Source organism: Wyeomyia smithii, chromosome 3, assembly GCF_029784165.1.
Source record: "Wyeomyia smithii strain HCP4-BCI-WySm-NY-G18 chromosome 3, ASM2978416v1, whole genome shotgun sequence".
Classification (NCBI taxonomy): domain Eukaryota; kingdom Metazoa; phylum Arthropoda; class Insecta; order Diptera; family Culicidae; genus Wyeomyia; species Wyeomyia smithii.
In genome coordinates, this window is record NC_073696.1 from 39,550,197 (window position 1) to 39,576,169 (window position 25,973).

Below are 25,973 nucleotides of genomic sequence, written 5' to 3' on the forward strand. Positions count from 1 at the left end.
AATATATACAGGTTTGTTCTAATATCAATAAAACATGTTGAGTTATTCGAGCTTAAATCTTATTTTTTAGACTTTTTCACGCAATTTTTCAATTTATTCGTCAATTTTCCGTCAATTTTTGTGAGAAGCATACCACACATATACTATAATTTAGAAGTTTATTCAATTCCGAATCAATTGAAAGTAGTTTTGTAAAAATCGGTTGATATTTGGCTATGTTATATATTTTTTAAGAAAACCAGAATTTTGAGCTTCTATCGCGCAATTATTTCACGGAGCTACAAATGATGAAAAAATGCAAGAACTTTTGATGTGACTTAGTGTGGGTTATAGCTTTAGTCAAATGTTACTTGCGCGTTTACTTGAAGTTTTTCAAATACCCCAAAAATTATTAGTTATGGTCAAAACCCTGTTTTTTACTCTAGCTTACATTTTTATGTTTAATTCAGTTATTTTTCAACCGATTTGTTATATTTTGGCTGTTTCGGAAAGGCGAAAAATCGAGCATTTGAAACATATAAATATGTCTAAAGAGTTTATCTATATGTGATGAATAGTTTTAAATAAAATAAGAAAATTTATAATTAATAAAATAAGATGATTCATTTTTTTTTCAAATTTTACCTATATGTGATGAATAGTTTCAAAATGAATAAAATAGTTTATGTTATTTTCAAATTTTTCAAAATTTATTCGCAATTTTTTACACATTGTAGTAATGGACGAGCTTTAATTGCTGTAGAATTTGAAAAGTACATTTAGTGCCAAACGAAAACAGTAAGTGTTGTTTATGAAAATCTGTTATAATTTGGCTGAGATATGACTTGATGTTTTCCACCATATACTTAGATTTCATCAAATCATTTCTCAGCATAATCATAACATATTTTCATTAACAACACCTATTGTTTTCGTTTGGTATTAAAAAGAACTTTCCAAATTTTACAGCAATTGAAGCTCTATCATTACAAAAATGTGTGAAAAATTGCGAATAAATTTGGAAAAATTTGAAAATATCATAACCCTTCTTATTTATTTTAAAACTATTCATCACATATACACACCTAAAATTTTTTGCCGGGTCTCGGTAATTTATTACCGTGAACGGCACCACTGAGTGCTCGGTTAAGAAAAAAATGACAGCTGTCACATTTTTTCGTAAATCTCGGTTCAGCCTAACTGAAATCTCGGAATTCGGGTATTTTATGCAGAAATTTCAGTTCGGTGAACCGAGATTTACGAAAAAATGTGACAGCTGACATTATTTTTTCAACCGAGCACTCAGTGGTGCCGTTCTCGGCAATAAATTACCGAGACCCGGCAAAAAATTTTAAGTGTGTAGGTAAACTTTTTTGACATATTTATATGTTTCAAATGCTCTATTTTTCGGCTTTCCAAAACAGCCAAAATATAACAAATCGGTTGAAAAATAACCGTATTAAACATAAAAATGTGAGCTAAGGTAAAAAACAGGGTTTTGAACATAACTTATAATTTTCGGGGTATTTGAAAAACTTCAAGTAAATGCGCAAGTAACATTTGACTAAAGCTACAACCCACACTAAGTCACATCAAAAGTTCTTGCATTTTTTCATCATTTGGTTTTTAAATAGTTTATTTGACACGGCACGATACAATTTATGTTTAACTGAGCCAAGTACATTTTTTTTAAATTCTAAATTAGCAGGGAAAAGAGGGAGGCCTTTTCTTTATTCTCGCGGCCGACTACGAGCTAGTGGGGATTTAAGGTGAGAGGAGGGGAGTTACAATTTTGATTTTAACTATATTGAGTTATACGATTTATTTATTTGTACATGGCTAAGCAGTGATGTTCTATTTGAGCAGTTTGGACTGAGGTGTCTGCGTGAACATAAAGATGCCGAGTCTTCGTTTGAGTGTCTCCAGCTTAGTGTATCATCTTCTTTCAGCGTGTAGCGGGAATGGTAATCTAACAAATAGATAGAAGAGTTTCATATTTTAATACCAGCGTGTTTTATGAACACGTATAGCTGTGTCATGTACTGGAGATCACCGCTTCCCAGAATGTCTCTAACGGGTACGTTCGGTTGTTTTCCTCGGGCCCGAAGGGAATCTATAAGCTCAGACCTAACACCACAGTATTCGGTACACGATCAAACAACATGCTCGATGTCATGGTAGCCATCGCTACAAACGCAGTGATTACTGTCTACAAGCCCTATACGAAAGAGATGCGTGTTTAACGTATAGTGATTGGACATAAGTCTGGACATCACGCGAATGAAGTCCCGACCTACATCCAGCCCCTTGAACCATGCTTTCGTCGATACCTTAGGAAAAATGGAATGTAGCCACCGTCCCAGTTCATCTGAGTTCCATGATGATTGCCAACTGTTGAGTGTTCTCTGACGCAAAATGCTATAAAATTCATCATAAGCAATTGGTCTTTCATAAATATCGCCGTCAATAGCACCCACCTTAGCTAAAGAGTCAGCCTTTTCGTTACCCGGAATCGAGCAATGAGAAGGGACCCACGCTAAGGTAACCCGGTAATTTTTATCTGTTAAAGCACTTAAAAACCGCCGTATTTTCCCCAGGAAATACGGGGTGTGCTTCACAGGCTTCATTGATCGCAGAGCCTCAATGGCACTGAGACTATCTGTGAAGATGAAGTAGTGGTCTATGGGTAGGGTTTCGATGATTCCAAGAGAGTACTGAATAGCAGCAAGTTCTGCGACGTACACGGAAGCAGGAGCATCGAGTTTGTAGGAGGTGGTAAAATTTTCGTGGAAAACACCGAAGCCAGTGGACTCATCTAGATTAGATCCGTCAGTGAAAAACCTTTTATCATAACTAACATGTTTAAACTTATTGGAAAAAATCTTAGGGATCTCTTGGGGTCGCAATTGATCCGGGATCCGGGTGGTGTCGAAGAATATAGCATTATTAGAAGTAGCTAAAAGTGCGACATTGGAGGAATCGTATGAAGAAGGATTAATATCTTGAGCCATATAGTCAAAATATAAAGTCATAAATCTGGATTGAGATTGAAGGTCGACCAACCTCTCGAAATTTTCAATTACTAATGGGTTCATAACTGTGCATCGAATTAGCAACCGGTAAGAGAGATTCCAAAAACGATGTTTCAACGGAAGAATACCCGCTAACACTTCGAGACTCATCGTATGGGTCGACTGCATGCAACCCAAGGCAATACGCAAACAACGATATTGTATTCTCTCTAATTTTATAATGTGCGTGTTCGCGGCGGAGCGAAAGCAGAAACAGCCGTACTCAAGAACTGACAATATTGTTGTTTGGTATAACCTTAGAAGGTCTCCTGGGTGAGCACCCCACCAAGTTCCGGTAATCGTACGAAGAAAATTAATCCTCTGTTGGCATTTTTGTGTCAGATACCTAATATGACAAGCCCAGGTGCATTTAGAGTCGAACCAGACCCCGAGATATTTAGCGACTAAAACCTGAGAGATCGTTTTACCCGTTAGTAGGAGCTGCAGCTGAGCTGGGTTATGCTTCCTAGAAAAAACGACCAGCTCAGTTTTCTCCGGAGAGAATTCGATACCCAGCTTAAGAGCCCATTCAGACAAATTGTCTAAGGTATCTTGCAATGGTCCTTGCAGATCGCTAGCCTTGCCACCAGTAATGGATACAACGCTATCGTCTGCACGTTGCCTTAGCGTGCATGAATTTGCAAGACATTCATCGATGTCATTGACGTAAAAATTATATAAGAGAGGACTTAAACATGAGCCCTGGGGGAGGCCCATGTAACTAATTCGGGAAGTTGTCGAATCGCCATGTGAGAAATACATATGCTTTTCTGACAACAAATTGAGCAAAAAGTTATTCAAATACGGTGAAAGTCCCTGCGAATGAAGTTTCGCGCTTAAAACTTCTAGAGAGACAGAGTCAAAAGCCCCCTTAATATCCATGAACGCAGAAGCCATTTGCTCTTTTCGAGCAAAGGCTAGTTGAATTTCAGTAGAAAGCAACGCTAGGCAATCGTTCGTCCCCTTGCCCCGGCGAAAGCCAAATTGAGTATCTGAAAGTAACCCGTTTGTTTCGACCCATTTGTCTAACCGTAAGAGGATCATTTTCTCCATTAATTACCGGAGGCAAGAGAGCATCGCAATCGGCCTATATTAATTGTGATCAGAGGCAGGTTTCCCGGGTTTCCGAATAGCAATGACGTTTACCTCCCTCCAGTCATGCGGAACAATATTTAGCTCAAGAAACTTGTTGAACAAATTCAACAAGCGTCTTTTTGCAGAGTCGGGTAGATTCTTCAACAGGTTGAATTTTATTCTATCTAACCCTGGAGCCTTATTGTTGCACGACAGGAGAGCCATTGAAAATTCCAACATCGAAAATGGAGGCTCTTCCGTAGTTACTAATAACGCGTCGCGAAAGGTTTTCTGTTCCGGTACAGAGTCTGGACAGACCTTTTTGGCAAAATCGAGTATCCAGCGATCTGAATACTCCTCGCTTTCATTCGAAACGTCACGGTTCCGCATGCGCCTGGCGGTATCCCAAAGAGTGCTCATCGCTGTTTCCCTGGACAACGCGTTTACGAACCGCCGCCAGTACCCGCGTTTTTTCGCCTTTACTAAGCTCTTCATCTGCCTGCCCAGTTCCTCGTACTTTCGAAGCAGGTTGACAGTGCCGTACTCCCGGTAGTCCTTATACGCCGTGGACCTTCGCGCGTACAGCTCAGAGCACTCTTTGTCCCACCATTTGTTGGGAGGGCGCTGTCTAATCGTTACCCCGGGTATCGGTTTCGTCTGAGCTTGAGTCGCGGCGTCGATTATCAAGCCAGCTAAGAACGTGTATTCTTCCTCCGGAGGAAGTTCCTCGTGAGTCTCGATAGATTGCGCTATAATAGACTCATAACACTTCCAATCAATATTACGTGTAAGGTCGTAGGAAATATTGATTGGGTTCGGGGGAGTTGAACCATTGATATAACGATTGGAAGATGATCACTACCGTGGGGATCGTTGATTACTTTCCACCGGCAATCTAACGCTAGTGATGTCGAGCAAAGGGATAGGTCAAGCACGCTTTCACGTACTGGAGGATTAGGTACACGTGTCGCTTCCCCAGTATTCAAAACTGTCATATTGAAGTCGTCGATCAAGTTACAGATTAAAGAAGATCGGTTGTCGTCGTACAGCGACCCCCATAGCGAACAGTGAGAATTAAAATCTCCCAATATCAAAAAAGGCGCGGGAAGCAACTCTGCTATATCAGTGAGATGCTTCTGTTCAATCCGCGCGGATGGAGGCATATATAACGAAACAAGGCATAGGTCTTTTCCATTCATATTCGTTTGAATGGCAACGACTTCAATATTCGAGATCGAGGGGAGGTCGATTCGGAAGAAGGAATAGCACTTTTAAATCCCTAAAAGTACCCCTCCACCGTGTGAGTCTTGATCTCGACGAATAGTGTTAAAATCGTGGAAATTGAGTTGATCGTTTGAATTGAGAAAGGTTTCACAGAGCGCAAATGCGTCACAATTGTATGTAGTTATTAAATGAGAAAATAGATCGAATTTGGGGATGATACTTCTGCAATTCCACTGTAATACAGTGATAAAATTCCTAACCTCTTTCGCCGTATTAGTCATCGAAAGATATGATAGCTGAAATGAGGGGCCAAGTTGCTGCTAGTTGCATCAAAAAGGTTTTCACTGTAGGAAGAAGGGCAAGAAGAATATTTTGTAGGGGATCTGGTATGTTGAATGTTTTAAATATCCAGTCCACAATATCAGAAAATTTTATGAACCCTGTTTCTATTTTATCTTCTGATCGAGAAATGGGTGCACGAGGGGTTTTTGGTGCACCAGGAAGCGGTGGGTACTCCTGGTTTGATTTAAAATTAAAACCGGGAGGTACTTGCTTCGGTTTTTCTTCACCGCTTCCTTTTTGTGTTGGCTTATTGGTCATTCCGCTAGGGGTTATCTTGCGACCTTTGCGAGGAAGATTAGGAGAGTTGATCATTCTCCTCTTCCTAGATCCTTCTGGCATGGCATTAGAACACCCTTCGACGGGATCGTCAGATGTACCCTCATCGGTTGGCAAAAAGGAAAAGATGTTTCCTGTCGAGGGTGGCTCAGCACTCTTCAGCATTTCTGCGAAAGAGCGCTTTGATCGTTCCTTGAGGGAACGCTTTATTTTTTCCTCGCGCTGTTTGTACGCGGGACACGCCGAAAGGTCATGCCGAGTTCCCTCGCAGTAAAGACACTTTTCAGTATCCTCACTGCAAGCGGTCTCAGCATGATTGCCTCCGCACTTGCTGCAGCGTGCCTTGTTGCAGCAGTAGGTGGCTGTATGACCTAACTGCTTGCAGTTTTGGCAATGCATGACCCGCGGTACGAACAGGCGTACAGGCAGACGAACCCTGTCCAAAGAGATGTAGTTCGGCAGTGCGGATCCGGCGAATGTTACACGGAAGGAATCCGAAGGGAAGAATTTCTTCTTCCCTTCTTCGATGGATACTGAATGCAATTGCTTGACATCCAGTATCTTTACATCTTGAATCAGGGGGTTCTTGAAGCAGCCAACCCCGTGCCGCAAAATGTCATTGACCGTGAGGCTTCCTTCGGTAACCACACCGTCGATCTCCACGTCCTTGGCAGGGATGTACACGCGGTACTCTCTCGTGAAGAGCTCGTAGCTAGCAATTGCGTTTGCTTGCTTCAAGCTACTCACAACAACTCGCAGTTTGTTCGGTCTAACCTTTGTAATTTCGGTTACGTCCGAAAACTGTTTTGCCAGGTCCTTGCCGATTTGAATTATATTTAGAGGCTTCTTTATGGGCCTGAAGTAAACTACGAACGGACCTTTCGAAGCATCTGGGTAAGCTTTCACCCGTGTTGCCGGTACCCTTGGTACGGGGCTAGGTAGCGGGGAAGGTAGAGGAGAATTGATGGGGGAGATCTCAATCTCTTCCCCAGTTGTTTCCACATCCAGGAATAGTTGCACCTGCATGTCGTCCATTTTGCAGGAGCGTTACGCTCTACCGCACACAAACGATAAATATTCGAATGTGGGGGGGGGGGGGTCAAGTAGTTGCTATTAAATTTTAAAAACAATTTTTCAAACTACAATGGATCAAAATAAAAAAAAAGGCAGTAATACTAATACTAATAACAATAGTAATAATAATAGTAATAGTAATAATAATAATAATAATAATAATAATAATAATAATAATAATAATAATAATAATAATAATAATAATAATAGTAATAATAATTATAATAATAACAATAATAATAATACTATTATTAATAATGATAAAATTCTAAAGTGAATACTTCACCGAACGTCTAAGTCACGACCTCACGGCTGATAGTAGGATTAATCGAGCGTCTCCGCAGAACAAACAATGACGATCCAGCTTCGTGTTGTGACACAGTGGCCGTATCCTACACGCGACCTTGTAGATGCCACTTGTAGTTGACTTCCACTCGCTCGATCGTATGGTGGTCCGTGCTGCTAGCGGGGTAACAGCGGTGCGGGAGAATTATTCTTGCTGATATATCAGCTGCGTATCGGATCACTGGCGGGGTAGCCTGCCCCTACCAGTGTGCAGAAGATGTTTCTGCCGATAAACTACCGGCTATTGTTATCGCGCAGCACAAGAACTAATCGACAAAAAAACACCCGTACGATAACTCGTGTATTGTTATTTTGCAAACTCAAACGGAGATGAACAATTTGCGTCTAATCGAGACGAAAGCAAAATAACGAATGATTTTTTCATCATTTGTTGCACCGTGAAATAAATGTGCGATAGAAGCCAAAATGTTGGTTTTCTTTATAAAATATATAACTTAGCCAAATATCAACCGATTTCCACTAAACTGCTTTTATTTGATTCGGAATTGAATAAACTATCGAAATTATAGTGTATTTGAGGTATGTTTCTTACAAAAATAGACGGCAATTCTAAAATTAAATTGTAAAATTGCGTGAAAAAGTCTATGAAATTAGATATAAACTCAAATAACTTAACATATTTTATTGATATTAGTAAAAACCTGTATATATTTTGAAAGCTCTATTTGTCCTCTTTCCAAAACTGCTTTAAATATTGAAAATCGGTTGACAAATGACTGAGTTAAAAAATATTATATGCGCTGAGGTCCAAAAAACCGTATGTTGACCATAACTTCAGATTTTGGGGGTGTTTGGAAAATTTCTAGTATGAGCGAATGTTACACTCAACAAGACCTACAACCTACACTAGGTCACTTCAGAAGTTCTTGCATTTTTTTTCATTTGTAGTACAGTGTTATGTACTTTACTTCATTTGTACTTGATTTTAAATTTTATTTGCTTTAACATGGTATTAATTTTTGATTCATTTTGTTTTTATCCTTTACGAATATGCTATGTGTAAAAAAAATGTTTCATCTTCGAAAATCATCTTTTTCCTAAAAAGAAAATCTTATGTAAGATTCGTGGGGGGAGAGGAGTAAAGCAAAATCTTATTAAGCCTTATTATGATGGAGAGGGGGGGGGGAGGGGGTGGGGTGGTGTTTGAAAATTTCGAAAAAACTCCTTACATAATTTTTGGATGACGCCTCAGACATTTGGCATCAAAAAACAAGGTTTCAATTTCGACAATTTTATTAGCTACTTCCTTTTTTTCCAAAAAGTGAAACTCCGACCACTTTGAAACTCCACTTCCAGAAATCCGATAGAGTCAAAGGTCAAAAAAAAATTTCCCATACATTCCATTAGCATTCTAAGGAGCATATCCATAAACAAGGAGTGAAAGAAATGATTCATAGGAAATATTTTCCGGGATCCAAAAATTTGAATAAAAAAATCCCGAAAATCGGGAATCCCGGCAAATTGAAATTTTCCGGGAAAATCCTTCCCGCAATGCATCCCCTGTGCCAAAAAAAAAATTAGGCACCCGTTTTTTTCACGGTTTAATTTTACACGGATTTTTTTTCACACCTTTTTTGCACAGTTTCTCAAAATAACACAGTTCAACAAATCAAAAAAAAAAAAAAAAAGAAAAGAAAATCGGGTGTATTCAATTATTTTGATCAGTTTTTGAACGCTATAGTAGTTACATTCGAAACTGTTATAAGTTATGCTTTTGAGTTAAGTATCTGACAACAATCAATCGACAACAAGTTGATTTGTGGGTGTTCTTTTGTGTGTTCGCACAAAAAACCAACGTTACAAAGAAAATACTCATATTGAAAAATGCATTTGGTAAGTGAAAAATGAATATTCCGATAATCGGCCGCTTCCACTTGATCATTTTCCTTTGTGGGCATCGTACCAACAAGTTATGTATTCATACTCTCACGTTCTTTCAGATATTTGTGGCGATTTTACGACTATTTTTAGCAAAAAATAGAAAAAAACACAATTCTGATTCGCTAGCCACCTTTATCCCGCAATAAAGATTGCAACTATTCAGAATCATGGATAAAAGGCTCACTGGAGCAGAACGTTGGTTAGTTCGCACTGGAGGGACGAAATATTTGTTATGATTCTCACCTTTACAGAGGGTCGCTTTGGGTCGGTTAAAATGGGTTAACAGGTATGTTATGGTGTTAAACTGCTTTAGCATCAATGTTTTGCAGTTGTTAAACTAGTTTTGATTTTCGAGCGCATTAAAGCCATTAAATCTAGAATGAGATAGAACATATGGCATACATACTTTTCGTTAATAGTTTGTACTTATCAAAAGTGGTTCCTCTTTTGCGATTCCCGAAAACTCTTTCCACATTCTTTGTAACCACTTCACATGTACCCAGTGCAACATCCAATCAAACGCTCATGATACTTCGGCTTTTCGTCGAAGCAGTCGTTTCCACTGCATGGTAGATACGCGGTCAGCAGCGACCAACGCGCCAGGTGAAGCATGACGCGTTTTGTTTTAAATTTGAATTACATTTTCGTACGCTCGTCGTTACCTCGTCCAAGTATATGAGGGTATTTCTGTAGTTTTCGCTTTGTACCTTTCTCGGTCATTTGGTTTATTCCTACCTACGTGGTGTGTTATGGCTCTTGGTTTATCTTGAAGCCGTCCAGCTTTGAGCCCCCGCGCGCTGATGACAGTGATGATGGACAGTCCAGTCTAACACCAGACGCGAGCCGAGTCGGTGCGTTGTTCCGTCAGGGAAGGTGTTTCTATTTTTTAATATACATATTGGAGTGGACGGTTTACTACTGATACAGTTGGTTTTAGTCACCCCGCCGCGAACAAATACTTAGCGGAATGACATTGTGCGATATGTAGAATGTACCGTTTTGTGGTTTAACTAGATCATTTACAGAAACGGGGTCATTGACAAGTTCGGAAGTGCACCGTGGTTCAGTGAGAATGGAATAATTTGGAAATGCTAATCGTGAGAACTGATAAATAAGCAATGGGTAAAAGGGTGTATAGATTTACAACAGGTGTTCTACTATGAATTGAATTGTGCAATCAATTTTGTGTTTTCTAAACGAGTATTCTAAACTTCGTTAAAGTGCAAACAGAACGAAACGATGGAGATCGTAAGCTTTAGTTCTGCCAGGCAAGACCTGATAATGAGCTGTGGCGCCGGAGTCAAGCCCAAACAGGTGCATACCAACGGAACTCTGCGTTCGATCAAACAACGAAGAAATGCGAAATTGCAGCATCAGCAGAAACCGGATTCTAATCGTATCATCGTGAGTGCTGAGATTAATTATGATAAGTCGACTAGTTCATGTGATAGTGATAGCAATAATAATAGAAGCAGTAGTGTGTGCACTACAAACTGCAATGGTAGCAGTAGTACCTGGTTGAATAAAAGTGTAGAATATGGTAAAAGTGGATCCAGCATCAACTCCACTGGTGCGAAACCAGTGAACTTGACGTTGTCGAAGATGTCGCTTCTGTGGAATACCAGCGGTTGGATACGAGTCTATTGCGGTCCCGATCGAAGTGATGTAAGTCTAGAGGACCCCAGTCGGATGATACATGTGGTCACAACCTCAACCACACTTGATGTTGTGAAAGATATGAACCTGCCGATGGAGTATACGCTGTGGGTAAGATGTCAAAAACGCGAAAAGAAGATTGTAGATTGCTGTAATATTTTTAAAAAGTCTTGTAAAATTACAATTTTGGGATGGATACCATGTGGTTGACCCATATTCTTCGTGAATAAATGAATAGTAAATTATAAATTAAATCCTGCAAATCTTTACAGTTTTTTTTACGAAAAACTGTATTTGATTTCGGGAAATAAGATTGGGTTTATTTTACAGGTTCAAATCGGCGGCTCAAAAACACGTAGGCTGGAGGAAAATGAATATCCATTGTTGGTGCAGGAAGAGTTTCTCAAATCATTGGGTTATGTAGATGAATCCCGTAGGGGCCGTCTCGGCATTGATCCGGAGTTGAAGCATTTGTTTCGTTTCCACATCGGACCTTCGGAGATTCCAATGTGCAAGGGAGTGTTGCGGTCAGGGTCGGTGGAGATTTTAAAAGGGCTGGTTTTTCCCCAGTGGAGAAAACGATATTTGGCGATTGTAGGAAGCAAGCTAATTGTATTTCCAGGTACGTTATCACGTATACGTTATTTGGTTCAAGAACATCATCAGCATTTTTCGATAGAGTTATGCTCTTTCCAACACAACTCGATTCATCATTACATTTTAGCGTCATGTTTTGAAGCATTTTTTTGCTCGAAAAGTTATAGCCTGCTACTTATGCAAGTCGAAAATGAGGTATTCAAAATATGTTTATTTTCCATACCCCGTGGTCTCCGTGGTTCTGTGGTTAGCGATGTCGGTCGGCTAGCTCTCCCACACGGTTGTGATATCGGGTTCGATTCCCGATCGAGTCGAGGATCTTTTCGAGCTGGAAATTTTCTCGACTCAGCACTGGGGCACGGTGTATCGTTGTACTTAATCTTACACATGCAAAATGTGCCAAAAACAATATCGATAACGAATCCTCTCACCTAATCTAGTTGATCGAGACCGCTATAAGCCCCAAGGCTAAGCGTGCGATATTGTTGTTGTTGTTATTTTCCTGATGGAATGTTTTCTTGAAACTTCCTGATAGGAAAAAAAATGCCTAAATAAAAAAAAGCTCGATTGTTTTTTAATTTTTAAAATGTTACTTTGCTTAACAAAACAAAATGTATCGCTTCATATGATCAAAGTGCTAAACACAACTTCACTTTGAATTAGACGAATAATAATTAATGCATCGTCGAGCTCAAAAAGATGAATCATCTCAATGACGTGGTTGTACCCATGATTTAACAGAACAATGGAAATATACTCATTTCGCAGCGAGCTTCGGCATGTCACCGGAAGTGTACAACCTGACTGGAGCCGACATCTTCGAGCACGCGCCGGACCACAATCGTCTAATCATAAAAATAGTGCCAAAGTCATCTGAGAATAGCAGCGGAAGCGACATGAGAGAAAACCTTGGTCGGTTCTTGGACAGCACTAGCACCCCCCATCTCTACCACAGTAACAGCAGCATGCAGTCAATCAACGATCGTGAGACGGTTCTGTTTCTTGGATTCGAAGAATCCTGGGAACGTGACCTATGGAGTGGTTGGTTTGCTGAGGTAAGATGTATGTTTTATGATTTGTTTGTTGGTTAGTATAACTTGCGCTTTTTAGTTACATTAGGTGATAAATTGAAATAATTAACCAAATACCGCTAGCATTTTTGATTGGTAAATTGATTAAGTTAATGATCAGCCAAGCGTTACAAGTCAGGTACCGTCATTTTCATGCGGCAAACGAAAAAGAAACGTTTGCTTCAGATTGAAAGAAACCGATAACTGTCCATCACCTGTTGTTGCTTCGACACAATACATTAGGTATGGAGTTGAATATGGCAATTTTAATTTTAAAAGGTTTCTTTCAATATTGTGTGCTATTTCATTGCAATACGAAAATAGTTATTTATCTCTGCTTTAATGCGAATTATACAAATGTTTCGCTTCCAGAGGCGTAGCGTCGTACAGTTGGGCCCAGAGTTATTGTGGTGGGCCTCTTCCTCTTTGATCACTCAGTCTGTCTACAAAGAGTACAACAAGGTACAAACACCTGGCACAAAGTCACGGGGGAGTATCTGCATTTTACGGTCACGGATCAAGGCAGCCAGACACGCATGAGAGTATGCCTTCACTACATATACCTACGTATGCTTTAATGTCTATCAAAAAATTTTAACTCATACATTTTTATTTGTATATAAAGGAGAAATGTTATGTAACAGCAGTTTGTTGCCTGAAAAACGTTTTTTTAAAGATTGACATTTGTAGAAATTATATTTCGATTATAAAGTATTAAGATTAATTTCTCAGCAAATGCTATTGAGAGTAAGGTTTTGTATACCTGTTCGTTTTCAATTTCATAACATTTATCTATACGAATCGAAGTCATCGAACCGTGCCAGTGTGCTACTTAATGCTCAAAACCCTGTAGGTATTCGTTTAAAAAAGCTCATCTCGCTTGCCATTGTGCGGTCAACGGACAGAAAGTTACCGAATAAAATTATGATGCATTTTGACAATAAATTGGCAATTACGTCTTGTCTCGTGATACTGTCATAGCAGAAAATAACGTAATGGTTCCAGCGGATGGTTTTGACGGTCATATGGCAGAAGTGTTGGTCTGTCAGATCGCATGACAACCGGTTCGTTGAACGATGGTCAAGTGTTTAATATGAGATCTTAATTTTTATGTTTGCCACAAACAGAACTCCGAATTTTTGTTGCATTTTTATATTTCTATAATTCTCAAAGATTAGTCTTATTCAGTGGTGGGCACCGCTAACCGAAAATTTAGCGACGCTAATCGCTAAGTCGCTAACCGGAAAATTTAGCTCGATAATCGCTAAACGCTAAACGCTAAACCCACATTAGCGGAACTTTTGCTAATCGCTAATCGCTAACTCATTAATATGTAAATAGTCATATCGCTATATTTATTGCTCATGTTTTGTAAGATTTGGACCACTTTGATCTGTTTTGGTTGAATAAACGATAACAATTACTTTTTAAAGCTATTTGCAGTAAGAGGTTCACGAAACGGTATTCATATTTGTTTTTGTAAAAACAAGAATAACAAAAGTTATTTAGCTTGCATTGAAAATTGATACTCTTAGGAATGTTTTCATGGAAATTCAATTATTATCTGAATCGAAAAAATAAAACCAAAGTTGTCATAATTTCAAGCGCATTGCAATTCATCAAAGTTCTTGGTGTGCCAAAAATTCAATCTAGACCTTGTGCTTGTTTTTCAAAATGCTCCTGTGGCTTGTACGATAACTGGAACTCCGTTCTAGGGTAAAAAAACTGACAAGAGCCATCAGCAATTCACAGTTTTTCTGAATATTTCTATTGTCGCTTCTCCACAAAATTTAGCGAATTAGCGATTAGCGTTTCGAAGGCCAAAATTTTAGCGACGCTAACAGTTTCGCTAACCAGGTCAAAAATTAGCGAAATCGCTAAATCGCTAACTGAATTTTAGCGTCGCTAATTAGCGAATTAGCGAATTAGCGGAATGGTGCCCACCACTGGTCTTATTTCATTTGCATCTAGAAATTTAAACAGAAAAAGAACAATCAAAATAGTTTATCCCCGTCGTTACGGCGAAGTCTTTCTTCCAAGTAGGGCAACCACCAGACGCAAATTGATAATTTTATGTAAAAAAATCATGGTTTCAAGACGCAGTAAATAGCTACAGTTGAAAATGTTTCGTGTATTTGCGTTAGAATGTTTCAAAATGATGCATTTCTACAGTTATTCCTCTGTCTTCGTATTTCTGCTTATTATCAGTATCTGAATATTTTTCATCTGATTTCTAATCCTTTCGTAATAAATAACCTCAAATAAACCAGGAGCATTTGCAATAGTCTCAATGTTTTGATTTTCCATAAGGTTCATAATTTGATTCACCCTATCGTACATATGTGAACGCAATTTGTCGCATGCTTCTTTGGGTTTGATGCGCTACTTGTGCGCACACCCGTGGTAGCATAGGTAGTGTCTATTCGGGAAACCCTAATGACGATCGCTACTGATCGAGGTCTCCAAGTCTAGCTCTAACTTAGTTCTACAATGGGTACGGAACGGTGATCATCTATTCTCTGCGTGAGCATTTTTCGACAGAAAAGTAACGGACAAAATGGTATCGAATAAGTGCATCATCAAAACAAATGATGGAACTAGTAGTATAAAATCGAATAAGAGTCGCGTTACTTTCTCCGATGTGGAGACCATTGAACTAGACTCCTTGGAGATTGATTTAGATCAGCTTGACGACATCAAAGTGCTAGAAGATGTTAGTAACCAGCAATGTTGGATGAGGTCGAACTTAAACGGTGCTTCTGTTCATTTCAGACGAAAATTGATGACACTGGAGATGGAGATACAAGGCGTTTGGATCTCGGAGAATCCGGTCTACAACAGATTCCAGAAATTTTCATGCAATCGTCGGCTAATGTTGTGGAATTGTTGGCAGGAAAGAACAAACTGCAGGAGTTAGCGCTGCGGGCATTAGGGGAATTTACTGAGCTGCGAGTGCTGAGGTTGAACAGCAATGGGCTGAAAAGTTTTCCAGACAGCCTGTTCAATCTGCGGAATCTAACTCTGCTGGATTTGGAAGAAAACGAAATCAGAAAACTACCGGAAAGGATAGCTCTGTTGATGTGGTAAGTATAGAGTATAACAGTATAACAGCTGTGGAGCTCTGTAGCGTGTGTGCGTTTATATTTGTTTCGATGGTCTACCTTTAGGCGCACCAGTTTCTATCATGACGTACACAGCAACGGGTCGATTAGTTTATCATATGCTATGGAAAGCTTACCAAAATGAGAATATTTCATTTTAACATTTTAGCTTTGACTTTCATCTACGAAACTTAATCTTCAAATAAAAGCAAGAAATTTACCCGTAGGTATTCCAAATTAGACAAATTTTTAGCTATCTATTTTTGATTTATTTAACTAAACTTTTACTAACTTATCGAAAGTGAAAATTCGATAGTGAAATTACTATTACTGATTATTGATTTATAATGAATTCTCATTTTGAATGTTTGCTGTTCGAATGTTGAGCTCAATGAAGATCGATCATGTAGTAAGTAACCAAATTTTGTTAGCAATTTTACTAATACCCTGCTGCAATTCAAACCACATTTAACCCTAGCTAAGCAAGCCCACCGCCTAAGCTAGTATGGCGCACACTTTTCTCTGTATGTGGCATAACTAACGTACAATTTTCCAAAAGTTATCCAATTGGAAAGAGGAAACGATTGTCTTGCAAGAGCTGCACCGCCGACTGGACTGCTTATTGCGCCTTCAAATGGTCCGAATAAAGGGTAGATCATTATTGTTTGAACCAGTGCGGCAAATTTATTTTTGTTATTAGGAAACGTTGGATAACTAACTAAATCACACAAATTTCTATGAAATTTCATATGATGAAGATCATTTAATCTAAAAAGAGATCATGTTGTACTGCTTTCAGTCATGTCCAAAAACCGTCGGCATGCACTGCTCCAAGCTGAATCAGCGGGTGTGCCGCGTGCCTTATGGCGTGTGGAATCTTCTTCACGGTGGACGCGTTAGTGTTTCGCGGTTTTTCTAACCGTTCAGTTGAAGGTTTTTCGCAGTGAGTTTTCGTTTAATAAAATCGCTTTAAGTTGCAGTAGAGCAAGTATATTCGACGACAGTTGTCTGTAACTAACGTCGTAAATCAAAACAAAATGATGTGATGCTTCGTTTAGTTGAAATTGGAAACAAATTACAACAAGTTATGTGTCTAAAGATTGTCTAAAACTGTTTGTTTTATGAAAAAACATACAAAAAAGGGGAAAATCACGATTCGAGTTGACGGTTTAGAAACATCCAGGCAATGTTAGTGAAATGTTCAGTGCTTTGTATACACCTGTGCCAACGGCAGAAACGAAAGCTGTGGCATGAAACCGTGAAGATCTCAACAGATAGTTCAGCCATACGTTAACGTTGAGCAAGGACAACCCTTTGCTATACGAGGGTTCTCAGAAATAGTGAACAAACATTATAGTGTAATCTGAAACTGCAGGTATTTACCACTTGTTATGATAATGAATATTTTTTATCAATAATAATGTGAATATATTTTTACCATTTCTCGCACTTTTAATTGGTATAATCCTAAGTAATGATTTTTTTTCTAGAATGTTATTTTTTAAATGGTACATCAAATACAACTCGACCTTCAAGCATATTCACGCTATGTGCTGATAGAATGAATTCATTTATTTTTCAAAATGTAATTAAAAGTGCGAAGAGTTAGTTTAACAATAAATTAAAAAGTTAATAAATTTGCACTTTACATTACACTTTTAATCTTCTTCACTTGTTAATTCTATCACTTTTCGCAATACGCAGACACGTATTTTAACTCCGTCATAGAGTTTTCTTCAGTGCTTACGGTATTAAGAAAAATGATAAGCGGAAGTGATAGAAATAAAAAGCGAAGAAGATTGAAAGTATAAATATAAAGTGTAAAGTGATCTCTGTAAAAATTTTGAAAATACACAAACAAAAGTGCATTGATGGACCGGAGAATGGAATGCAACCTATTGCTAATTCGCCGACTTTTCCAGATGCAAAATCGCAAATGTTAACGTTTCCTATTCCTACAAGTGTATATAGCAAACCAGTGTTGATCAATCACTTATTGTTTGTTAGTTTTTGGTCACCAGTGGGAAGAAAAAGAAACTGGCGCTAAGCGCAACTAGTGAAACTGTATCGTTGTACGTACAATCGCTGTGTATGATCGTTGCATTTTCAATTTTGCTTCGGATTTGCTTTTCCGTAGGCGAAAAAAGTAGCGTTGCAGTCATTAATATTCATTTTTAAAAGGCCTCACGGTGGAACTAATTTATGCCACATTTGGTTGCTCCAGTCAAGTCAAGTGAAAAACCACACAAATATGAGTAGTTTGTTTATTACAACAGCAATTCCTTTGTAATATTTCAGTTTGGAGGAGTTGATACTCGAAAAGAATGAACTGCTAGAATTGCCAAATTCCTTGCATAGGTTGACCAATTTGAGGATTTTGAATGTAGCTTACAACCAATTAGAAAGATTGCCTTCATTCATGGTGAACAACATGCGACCTACGGGTATTTTCGTAAGTATCATAAAGGGTTGGTTAATCGCGCTTTAGTCGTGTCGTGTAAAAGAAGTTTTTTTTTTGCAGCAGAGAAATGATTCTCTCCGGAGCAGTAGTAGGAGGGATTCGCTGGAAAAGGATGATTACAAGATCGACGCCACCTTGACAAAGGTTAATCTTCGAGGAAATCAGTTAAAGGGCAGCATCATTCTAGGCAATTATGGGGTACCTTCACTAATAAATATTTTTGGCTGACGCGTACATTAACTTTTTTTAAATTCGTTTAGCTTCTAACCCAACTTGATGTCAGTGAGAACTCGATAGAGGTTATGGACCTCTCGGCTTTAGATAAGTTAGAGACTATACAGTGTTGCAGAAACAACTTGGTCGAGCTGACACTGAACGGTCGTCATTTGCACTCGTTGATTGCCGGAAATAATAGTGAGTATAGATTTTCAATTGAGTTTATCACGTTGAAGCAATTTTATTTCTGCCGCAGATCTTACCAAAATATCGGTTAGGGCAACCCCAACGAATCTCAAACACATCGATATCAGCTTCAACTGTCTTCGTGAGCTTCCAGAGTGGCTGGTCGGTTGCCATCAACTTCGAACTCTGTACGCTAACAATAATCAGCTCAATGTGATATCGGAACATCTACTCAACAACGAACATGCGAAAATTATGACCCTTCACTTGGCATACAACAATCTAACAAGCTTTCCACCTATGGTTAAGCGTAAGCTGCCGCTTCAGAAACTTTACCTCCAATGTAACGCCATCGAAGACCTTCCGGAAAACTTTTTTATTGCCTGTGAAAGACTCACCATACTGAACATATCTAGTAACAAGCTGATGACTCTACCCATTATCTTCGGAACAAATTGCAACTTGGAAAGGCTTTACGCTACACATAACAGCCTCTCGGATCGTGTTCTCGATTCTTTGATATGCCTCACGCGGTTAAAAATTCTTCACCTAGGTTACAATCTGCTTACGACGCTGCCGGAAACCTGCATAACCTGTTGGGGAGAGTTGGAAGAGCTAGTGATATCGGGCAACAAACTGAGACATTTGCCAGAAAATCTAACAACTCTTCATACATTGCGCGTTTTAAGAGTCCACTCAAATCAGCTGCAAACGGTGCCAGCGCTAGCCAAGAGCACCAGTCTCCGTGTTTTGGATCTTGCACACAATCAGTTGGATAAGATTAACATGGTGTCTATTGTATCAAAACAACTGCAATTTTTGGATCTCTCGAGCAACAGTCAACTGCAAGTGGATCCCTACCAATTACAGGCTTGCCGATCACAGCGACCGATGAGTTTGGTGGATGTCTCCGGCAAAAACAGACCATCACTTCCCTCTGCTCCTGGTTCTTATCAGGAGAATGACGAATATGAACCCTGCTGGAAAGTGGGCTTCACCGAGACTCCAGGTTGTTTACCGAAGCTATCCATTGCGCAGTTGCGGTTACCGGGTTTTTGCAATTCGGAGGGCTTGTTTGGTATGTTTGACGGTGAAGTTAGCAATGTTATTCCAAGGATGCTGATCAAGTCGATTCCGAAAATTTTACTGGAGGAACGAACTGTAAAGGAAACGGCAAACGATTACATGAAGTACACACTGCTTTCGGCTCATCGAGAACTGAAACAGCTTGGTCAAAACGAGGCTGTCAATGCGATATTGTGTCACATATCGAGAAGTAAAGTTCCAAGTGAAGTGATGAGTTATTTGCCACAGGCAGCCAATGGTAGGAAGTTCATATTGCGGGTAGCTTCAGTTGGTGAAAGTTTGGCGGTATTAATAAAACATAATCGCTGTGTTAAGCTGACAACTGGAAATCCCCGTCGACGCCTGGGATTGAGTGCTAACTTTCCTGTGATGTTACCGGATCCGGAGATAAATGAGGTGGTGCTAAGTGAAGCGGATGAGTATCTGGTGATAGCAAACAAAAAACTATGGGATGTGATAACAATGGAAACGGTTGCTGAGGAAATTCGTAAGGAAGAGAATATTTTACTCGCTGCCAAGCGAGTTCAAGATATTGCCCAGAGCTACGGTGCAGAAGAGAATATCAGTATTATAATCGTGAAATTCAACAACCTGGGAACAGATATTGATTTCCTAATGCGAGAGTTAAGACAAACGATACGCAAAAAACCTTTGAGTGCGGGTGGTGTGATATCAGGGTTTTGCAAATGTGGTTGCTGCTGTGAATCTAACAACAATTGTTGTCATTCTGGTGCATCTAGTGCATTTTCGAGGCACCCATCAGGAAGAAGCGATAGATCATCGCCAAGTGGCCAAAGTGATCAAACGTCAGGTAGCGAAACACACCTGAACGGAGCGAAACCAAAATATTTAGATGTTACTACGTCTAACGGTAGAAAATCTAATGCCTATCTGACGAATGAGCGAAGGAGTTTAAGAGGAGGCGTGGTTCGGGCTGTTCGCGCGAGGATCGAAGAGGAGAAAGAGCGTGAGGTTGAGGAATCTGATTCTGCCATGTCCGAGGAGCAGTTCAAATGTTGGGAGTACATGCTTGAGCAAAATACCCAACTTCTTTTCGATAAAGAGCTAAATACCATTTCGAGGGCTTTCACAAAACGGCCGCAGACAAATTTGACCAGACCGCAGATGAGATCTTTGTCTTCGAGCTCCCCGCAGCTTGCTTTAGAAACAAATGGCGGAATAAACTCTGTTTTGGATGGGTATAACACGATCGGAAATACACAACGAACAACGGTTCCTTTCCTTTCGAAGCACTTTGGGAGCACGAGATCATTTCAACCGTCGTCCTCCCAAAATTTCTTCAAGCCTATTCGTTACAATACAACTCGACCGCAACCAATCAATACTGGTCCGAATGCAGCGTACTTTGGATCATTGCAACGGCTTATGCCCTACAACCTGGAGTATGATTTTTCCGCTTTGCAGGAAAGGTATGATGCCAACATTGAGGGCAGTGCTATAGAGCTGGACACGGTTGATCCGGATGGGGGCCGCATGCAGCAATACTGGGGTGTTGCAACGACAGAACTGTGAGATTATCCATTCGTAACAACTGAACTGTGGTAAATGAACGGAGACGGGAATGTATTCATTTGTAAGATCCGTAAGTCTTGTTTTTTTTTTCATTTAGCAATAAATTAAATAAATATGTACACAGTAGATTTATAATTCTAGTGGTTTGTCTAGAGCTAAGGTTGCATTGTATAATTTTTGTGTCCTTGTTAATTACATAAAGATGAAATATTCTTCCTCTGATTATATACAGTTTTCAACCGTACTGGAATTAGGCAAGAAAATTATTTGTACACTTTTAGATTAGGGTAAAACTGATAACCGACTATAATTGGAGCTGTATCGTTTTCGAAAAATCTGATTCTTTCTCTATACAGGAACCAATGCCCAAGACTAGAGCTTTAAGTAAATTGGAAACCGAAAGTTTATTCGCTTTGTAAATAGTATACAACCTATCATTTTAAATCTACGAACGAACTACAATACATAATAATATATTTGGTACAATTTTGTTGTGAAAGGAACTCATACGTTTAGTATGTCGAACCATACTCCCCATTAAATATACAACACAAGAAGACTATTTGATAGTGAAACTCATTGGGTGTTGTTTTCTTTCTATTATACTTCGAAATCTAGTTCATTTGCTCACACAAGACTTAACAGCGTTGCTTTCTTGGAAAATCATAGACACCATTAAAAAGTTTATTTTTGGACTAGTTAGATCTCGCGTTTCGTGTGTGTGTATATGTGCACTGTCAGCGTGCCGGATGACAAACCATCAACTAATTAGCTGTATAGTATCAACCTTCACTTGTTACGTTACTAAAATACATTAATTTGATTAAACCAAAAAAACCTTAGAGCTGTGAAAAAACTTTGTTGGGAGGTAAAAATAATAAATTAATTGATTCGCTATATTCTCTTGTACAAAGCAAAAATAATTATGTAATACAGAGGAAGTTAACACTGATTTACACTGAATTACTCAAAATTCCAGTTTGGTGAATTGTTTTCTTGCTTGATATTTTTTCAATTACAGCATTGTGAAAAATGCAAAAAAAAAAATCGAGTGATGTAAATTCACAGCTCTAAGATTATCCTGGTTTACAGTTGAAAAAAATCCGAATAATTCCATCAACAAATACCCTGTGTTCATTCAAAAGTTTTGTCGGAATATCCTAGCAGAAACTACCTACTGACTCAATAGTGTAACACGGTTGGTATTTGGCTACCGTTGGTTTGTGGTGGCGGTGGAGCCGACTGTTGTACAACTGTTGGAACGGTTCCATTCGGTGTACAGGATTCGCCAAGCCACGAGTCGGGACTGGGTGGAAAATCTGGATACCCTTGCGCGGGACTAGAATCGTTGCTCAAATCTGAAACCCCACTACCGTGCAGTCCGTGGGGACCCCGGGGACCGCCATGGTGTATCGAGTTGACAGGTTGACCTTGGAATTTTTTGTTATATTTAGTATATGCTTCGAAGCGAATAACAATTGAGCTACTTACTCACCTAGTGGTGTATATACAATGTTATCCGGATAGGAACCATAGTGGTGACCTGGTCCGATGGGCGGAGGCGAATGACTAGATAAGTACGGCGGAGGACTTCCATTGCCATGTATGTAGGACCCTCGTCCACTGTGTGGCGATGCACCATCCTCTAGGCCCATATTAGACGTACTATAACTATCGTTGCTCAGATCTGAAAGAGTACATGATTTGTATTGATTATTGACGAATATATCAAATCCCGTGACGAAATAGTACCATGATGGCTGAAGCTATCTAGATCGAGTTTCAATTCATCCTTATCTAACAGTTTATCATGTCTACTTGGTGAACTACCGCCCTTGATCGAGCGGAAGTATTGACTCCATCTGGTACGGCCAGCATCCTTTTTCAGTCGTTTCTCTTTGGCTCTTCTGTTGAAATGAGACCGAACATTTATCAATTAACTTGATCACCAGCAGTCAGCAGGATCATCAACCCTTACCTGTTTTGAAACCAAACCTGCACCACTCGCATGTCCAACCCAGTGTCCTGAGATAGCTGTTCGCGGACATGTCTTGCTGGTTTCGGACTACTATTATAAGCACTCTTGAGCGTCTCCAGCTGTTTGGCGGTTATTGTTGTGCGTGGACGTTTGTTTGATGATTCACCATCTAATGATCCATCGGAAAGATACAAACCTATATAGCACGGAAGGAGGGAGAAAAAGCGAATAAAATTAGGGTAGTTTTAATCAGGAACGTTATAAACAATGGGCGCTCATGTGGTGTTATAGGAGTTTTTGGTCGTATTTCGATGACCTCGTTGGAAAAATAATTACCTTTCGCTTTCGCGGCTTCGTAGTCTGGTTTGCAAACTAATTTCCCATCCTCCATCAAGTAGAACTCGTCGCCGGTGTTGAGTTGTCGGGAGCACATGGAACACATAAAGCACTGCAGGTGATATACGTTGTCCTGCGCTCGTCGGACCACTTGCGTCGGAGGGATCCCCAGATCACAGGCCGAACATTTCGTGCCGTACCGCCTGCAGGACCCGCAACATAGAAGAAAGTTAAACATTAACATATAAACAATTTCCATTCGTAGCCAGATGCACTCGACCCACAGAAGGGTTGGGCATAGCTGGAGCCGTGATGTTTAATACTTACTTGAAGAAGTCATCCTTGCAGAATAATTGACCATTTCGAGCAAAGCACTTTTCGTTTAGTTGCACGTGGCATTCACTACATTGAAGGCACTTGGCGTGCCACGTTCGATCGGCTACTTTGAGGATAAATCTGTCTAGAATCAGTTCGTGACATCCTCCGCATTTTGGAATGGTTGCTGAAAAGAGGAAGGATAGACGTTGAAAATTTGTTGTAAAATTGAGCATTTTTTTCAAAGGATCAAAGCATATTATTTCATGACAGACTGTTTTCTTATTTGCACTTTCTTCTAGAGAAAAACCAATATGGATGAGGGCATAAGAAGGAACATACGGCGAGTCATCATATTAAAAGGCCCACCATAACGCTTTAGGTCGTAACATTGATGATGAATATGTCTGATCTTGTTTTCTTTTCGACTTTGATGTTGCACAATATCACAATTAAATTAACTAACAATATTGAACAATAACTCTGTAATGTTCAGCGATTGTAGTCTAATGGTTATAGTTGCCCAGAATTCCTGAAGAACAGCTGCTGATGATGCTATACAGCGAGGAGGCTCTCCAGTTATTAAATCTTAGTAGAATCAGTGTATGGTGTGCATTGAAGGGGCGAATTCAATGCAATGCAATTTTAATGTGTGTTCTACGCTACCGTCTTTTTTCGGAAATATTTCATTCGATTTGCATGAAATTTTTACCATTTAGTTAGTTATTCTTCATTCTCTGTTTCTTTCATATATTAAAATTGAGACCTCGCCAACTTATTTACTACTATTAATGACATTATCGTGATGTTAATTTCTCAGATTTGACTAAGCCATTTTGAAAGATTTCTATCAGAAATATGGTCTCAAACTCAAATAAAAAAAAAACGGAAATCGGATGTATACAGCAGCGGTTCTCAACCTGGGGTACGCGTACCCCTAGGGGTAAGTGAAGGCCTTCAGGGGGTACGCGAAAAAAAAATCAGTAATTTTTCCTATAATACTTCATTCGTTTTGCAATCTCGCTTTTAAAACATGACTGTAGAAATCAAACAAACCATATACTTTAATTTGAAACCTGAATTAGACTACCACAACATAATCTATCACTACTCTCTCTCTCTCTCTCACTTTGCGAGAACGAACCAAGGCTGGAGGTACAATTGATTTGGAAAATATCACCAAGGAGTAAAAAAGCAAAGCAAAGCTTTGGTGCTACATTCCGTATCGGAACTTGACCTTCTGTTTATTGTACACAGACTTCGCAGCCAACTGTTGAGTGTACAGGACAATTGCGGGGATAGCGCTACGATCCTACTGACACTAACAGTCTCTCCCGAGCCGAGACTCGAACCTATGACGACTGGCTTGTTAGGGCAGCATCGTACCTCGAGACCAGCTGGGAGAGCAAGGGGTACGCGGACAAAACAAGGTTGAGAACCGATGGTCTACAGCATCGTCGTGCAGACACAATGAAAAAATAATAAAATAAATTCAAAAGTGTGCAAAAAAGTAAAAAGCTGCTGTTAACTATTATTTAAATGAAAAATCGAATCTTTAAGAGCCGAATCTAGAAAAAAAAACAATGATTTGTGATTAAGAAAATCAAAAGTCATATAGGCGTTTGTGTATTGAGTCCATTGACCTCCCCGCAAAAAGGAGAGAATCATGTGAAGACAAATTGCTGTTGTATTTTTGAGTATCGCTTATACTCTTGATATTACATTAAACAGATTTCAAATAAGTTAATCTAACGTCGAAATAAACCTGTTTTAGTATTGAATGTAAACTGGGGCAAAATCGACATGTTACTGACAATTAATGTAGACCAGACACCTAGCAATCGACTACTGAGACTTTTTTACTCAATATAAGACATAATAGGACTACCACCCTTAGATATTAGCGCATTACCATTGATGCTCAGACATACTCGATATTATTTTGCTGTGTGAAATTTACTAAAACCATGCCAAAATCGGTTTCGTAGAACCACCGTGTCGAGCTCAGTTTTGTCCGATTTAAATCTGTTTTTTTAAAAGATGGGTAAGAAGCACATCCCCGTCTCGAACGTCATCCCCATACATTCCGCTTGAAGCCGTTTTTCTCTGGCTGTCTGGCCCGATTATACGTCGAAAGGCTGTCAGTGTTTG

At 39.4% G+C, this 25,973-nt stretch overlaps 2 protein-coding genes across 6 annotated transcripts in view; one reads left to right on the forward strand and one right to left on the reverse strand.

Moving 5' to 3' along the window:
- The first annotated feature begins 10,130 nt into the window (after positions 1–10,130).
- LOC129729513 (protein phosphatase PHLPP-like protein) lies at positions 10,131–21,253 on the forward strand. The gene is made up of 8 exons (XM_055688136.1): positions 10,131–11,054; positions 11,274–11,565; positions 12,309–12,595; positions 15,383–15,693; positions 18,010–18,163; positions 18,233–18,370; positions 18,433–18,586; positions 18,645–21,253. Exons 1-8 carry the CDS (start codon positions 10,527–10,529, stop codon positions 21,191–21,193), a joined length of 4,413 nt encoding a protein of 1,470 aa, XP_055544111.1. The 5' UTR covers positions 10,131–10,526; the 3' UTR covers positions 21,194–21,253.
- LOC129729514 (LIM/homeobox protein Lhx3) overlaps positions 21,248–25,973 on the reverse strand; it is a 68,302-nt gene continuing 63,576 nt past the window's right edge. For 2 of the 5 annotated variants that reach the window (XM_055688137.1, XM_055688139.1), the window contains 6 exons: positions 23,833–24,009; positions 23,508–23,717; positions 23,172–23,367; positions 22,946–23,100; positions 22,689–22,880; positions 21,248–22,623 (listed from right to left, as the gene is read on the reverse strand). In XM_055688137.1, coding sequence (XP_055544112.1) covers positions 22,376–22,623; positions 22,689–22,880; positions 22,946–23,100; positions 23,172–23,367; positions 23,508–23,717; positions 23,833–24,009 — 1,178 coding nt within the window. In that variant the 3' untranslated portion in view covers positions 21,248–22,375. Of the gene's footprint in view, positions 22,624–22,684; positions 22,881–22,945; positions 23,101–23,171; positions 23,368–23,507; positions 23,718–23,832; positions 24,010–25,973 lie in introns of all 5 variants that reach the window. The other 3 variants (XM_055688138.1, XM_055688140.1, XM_055688141.1) reach the window with 2 other exon arrangements.

Bases quoted from the DNA above. Each gene is read 5' to 3' on its own strand.
- LOC129729513 (XM_055688136.1), top strand. From the start codon at position 10,527: ATGGAGATCGTAAGCTTTAGTTCTGCCAGGCAAGACCTGATAATGAGC. The intron at 11,055-11,273 runs GTAAGATGTCAA...TTTATTTTACAG, and splicing joins CGATGGAGTATACGCTGTGG to GTTCAAATCGGCGGCTCAAA. The intron at 11,566-12,308 runs GTACGTTATCAC...CTCATTTCGCAG, and splicing joins CAAGCTAATTGTATTTCCAG to CGAGCTTCGGCATGTCACCG.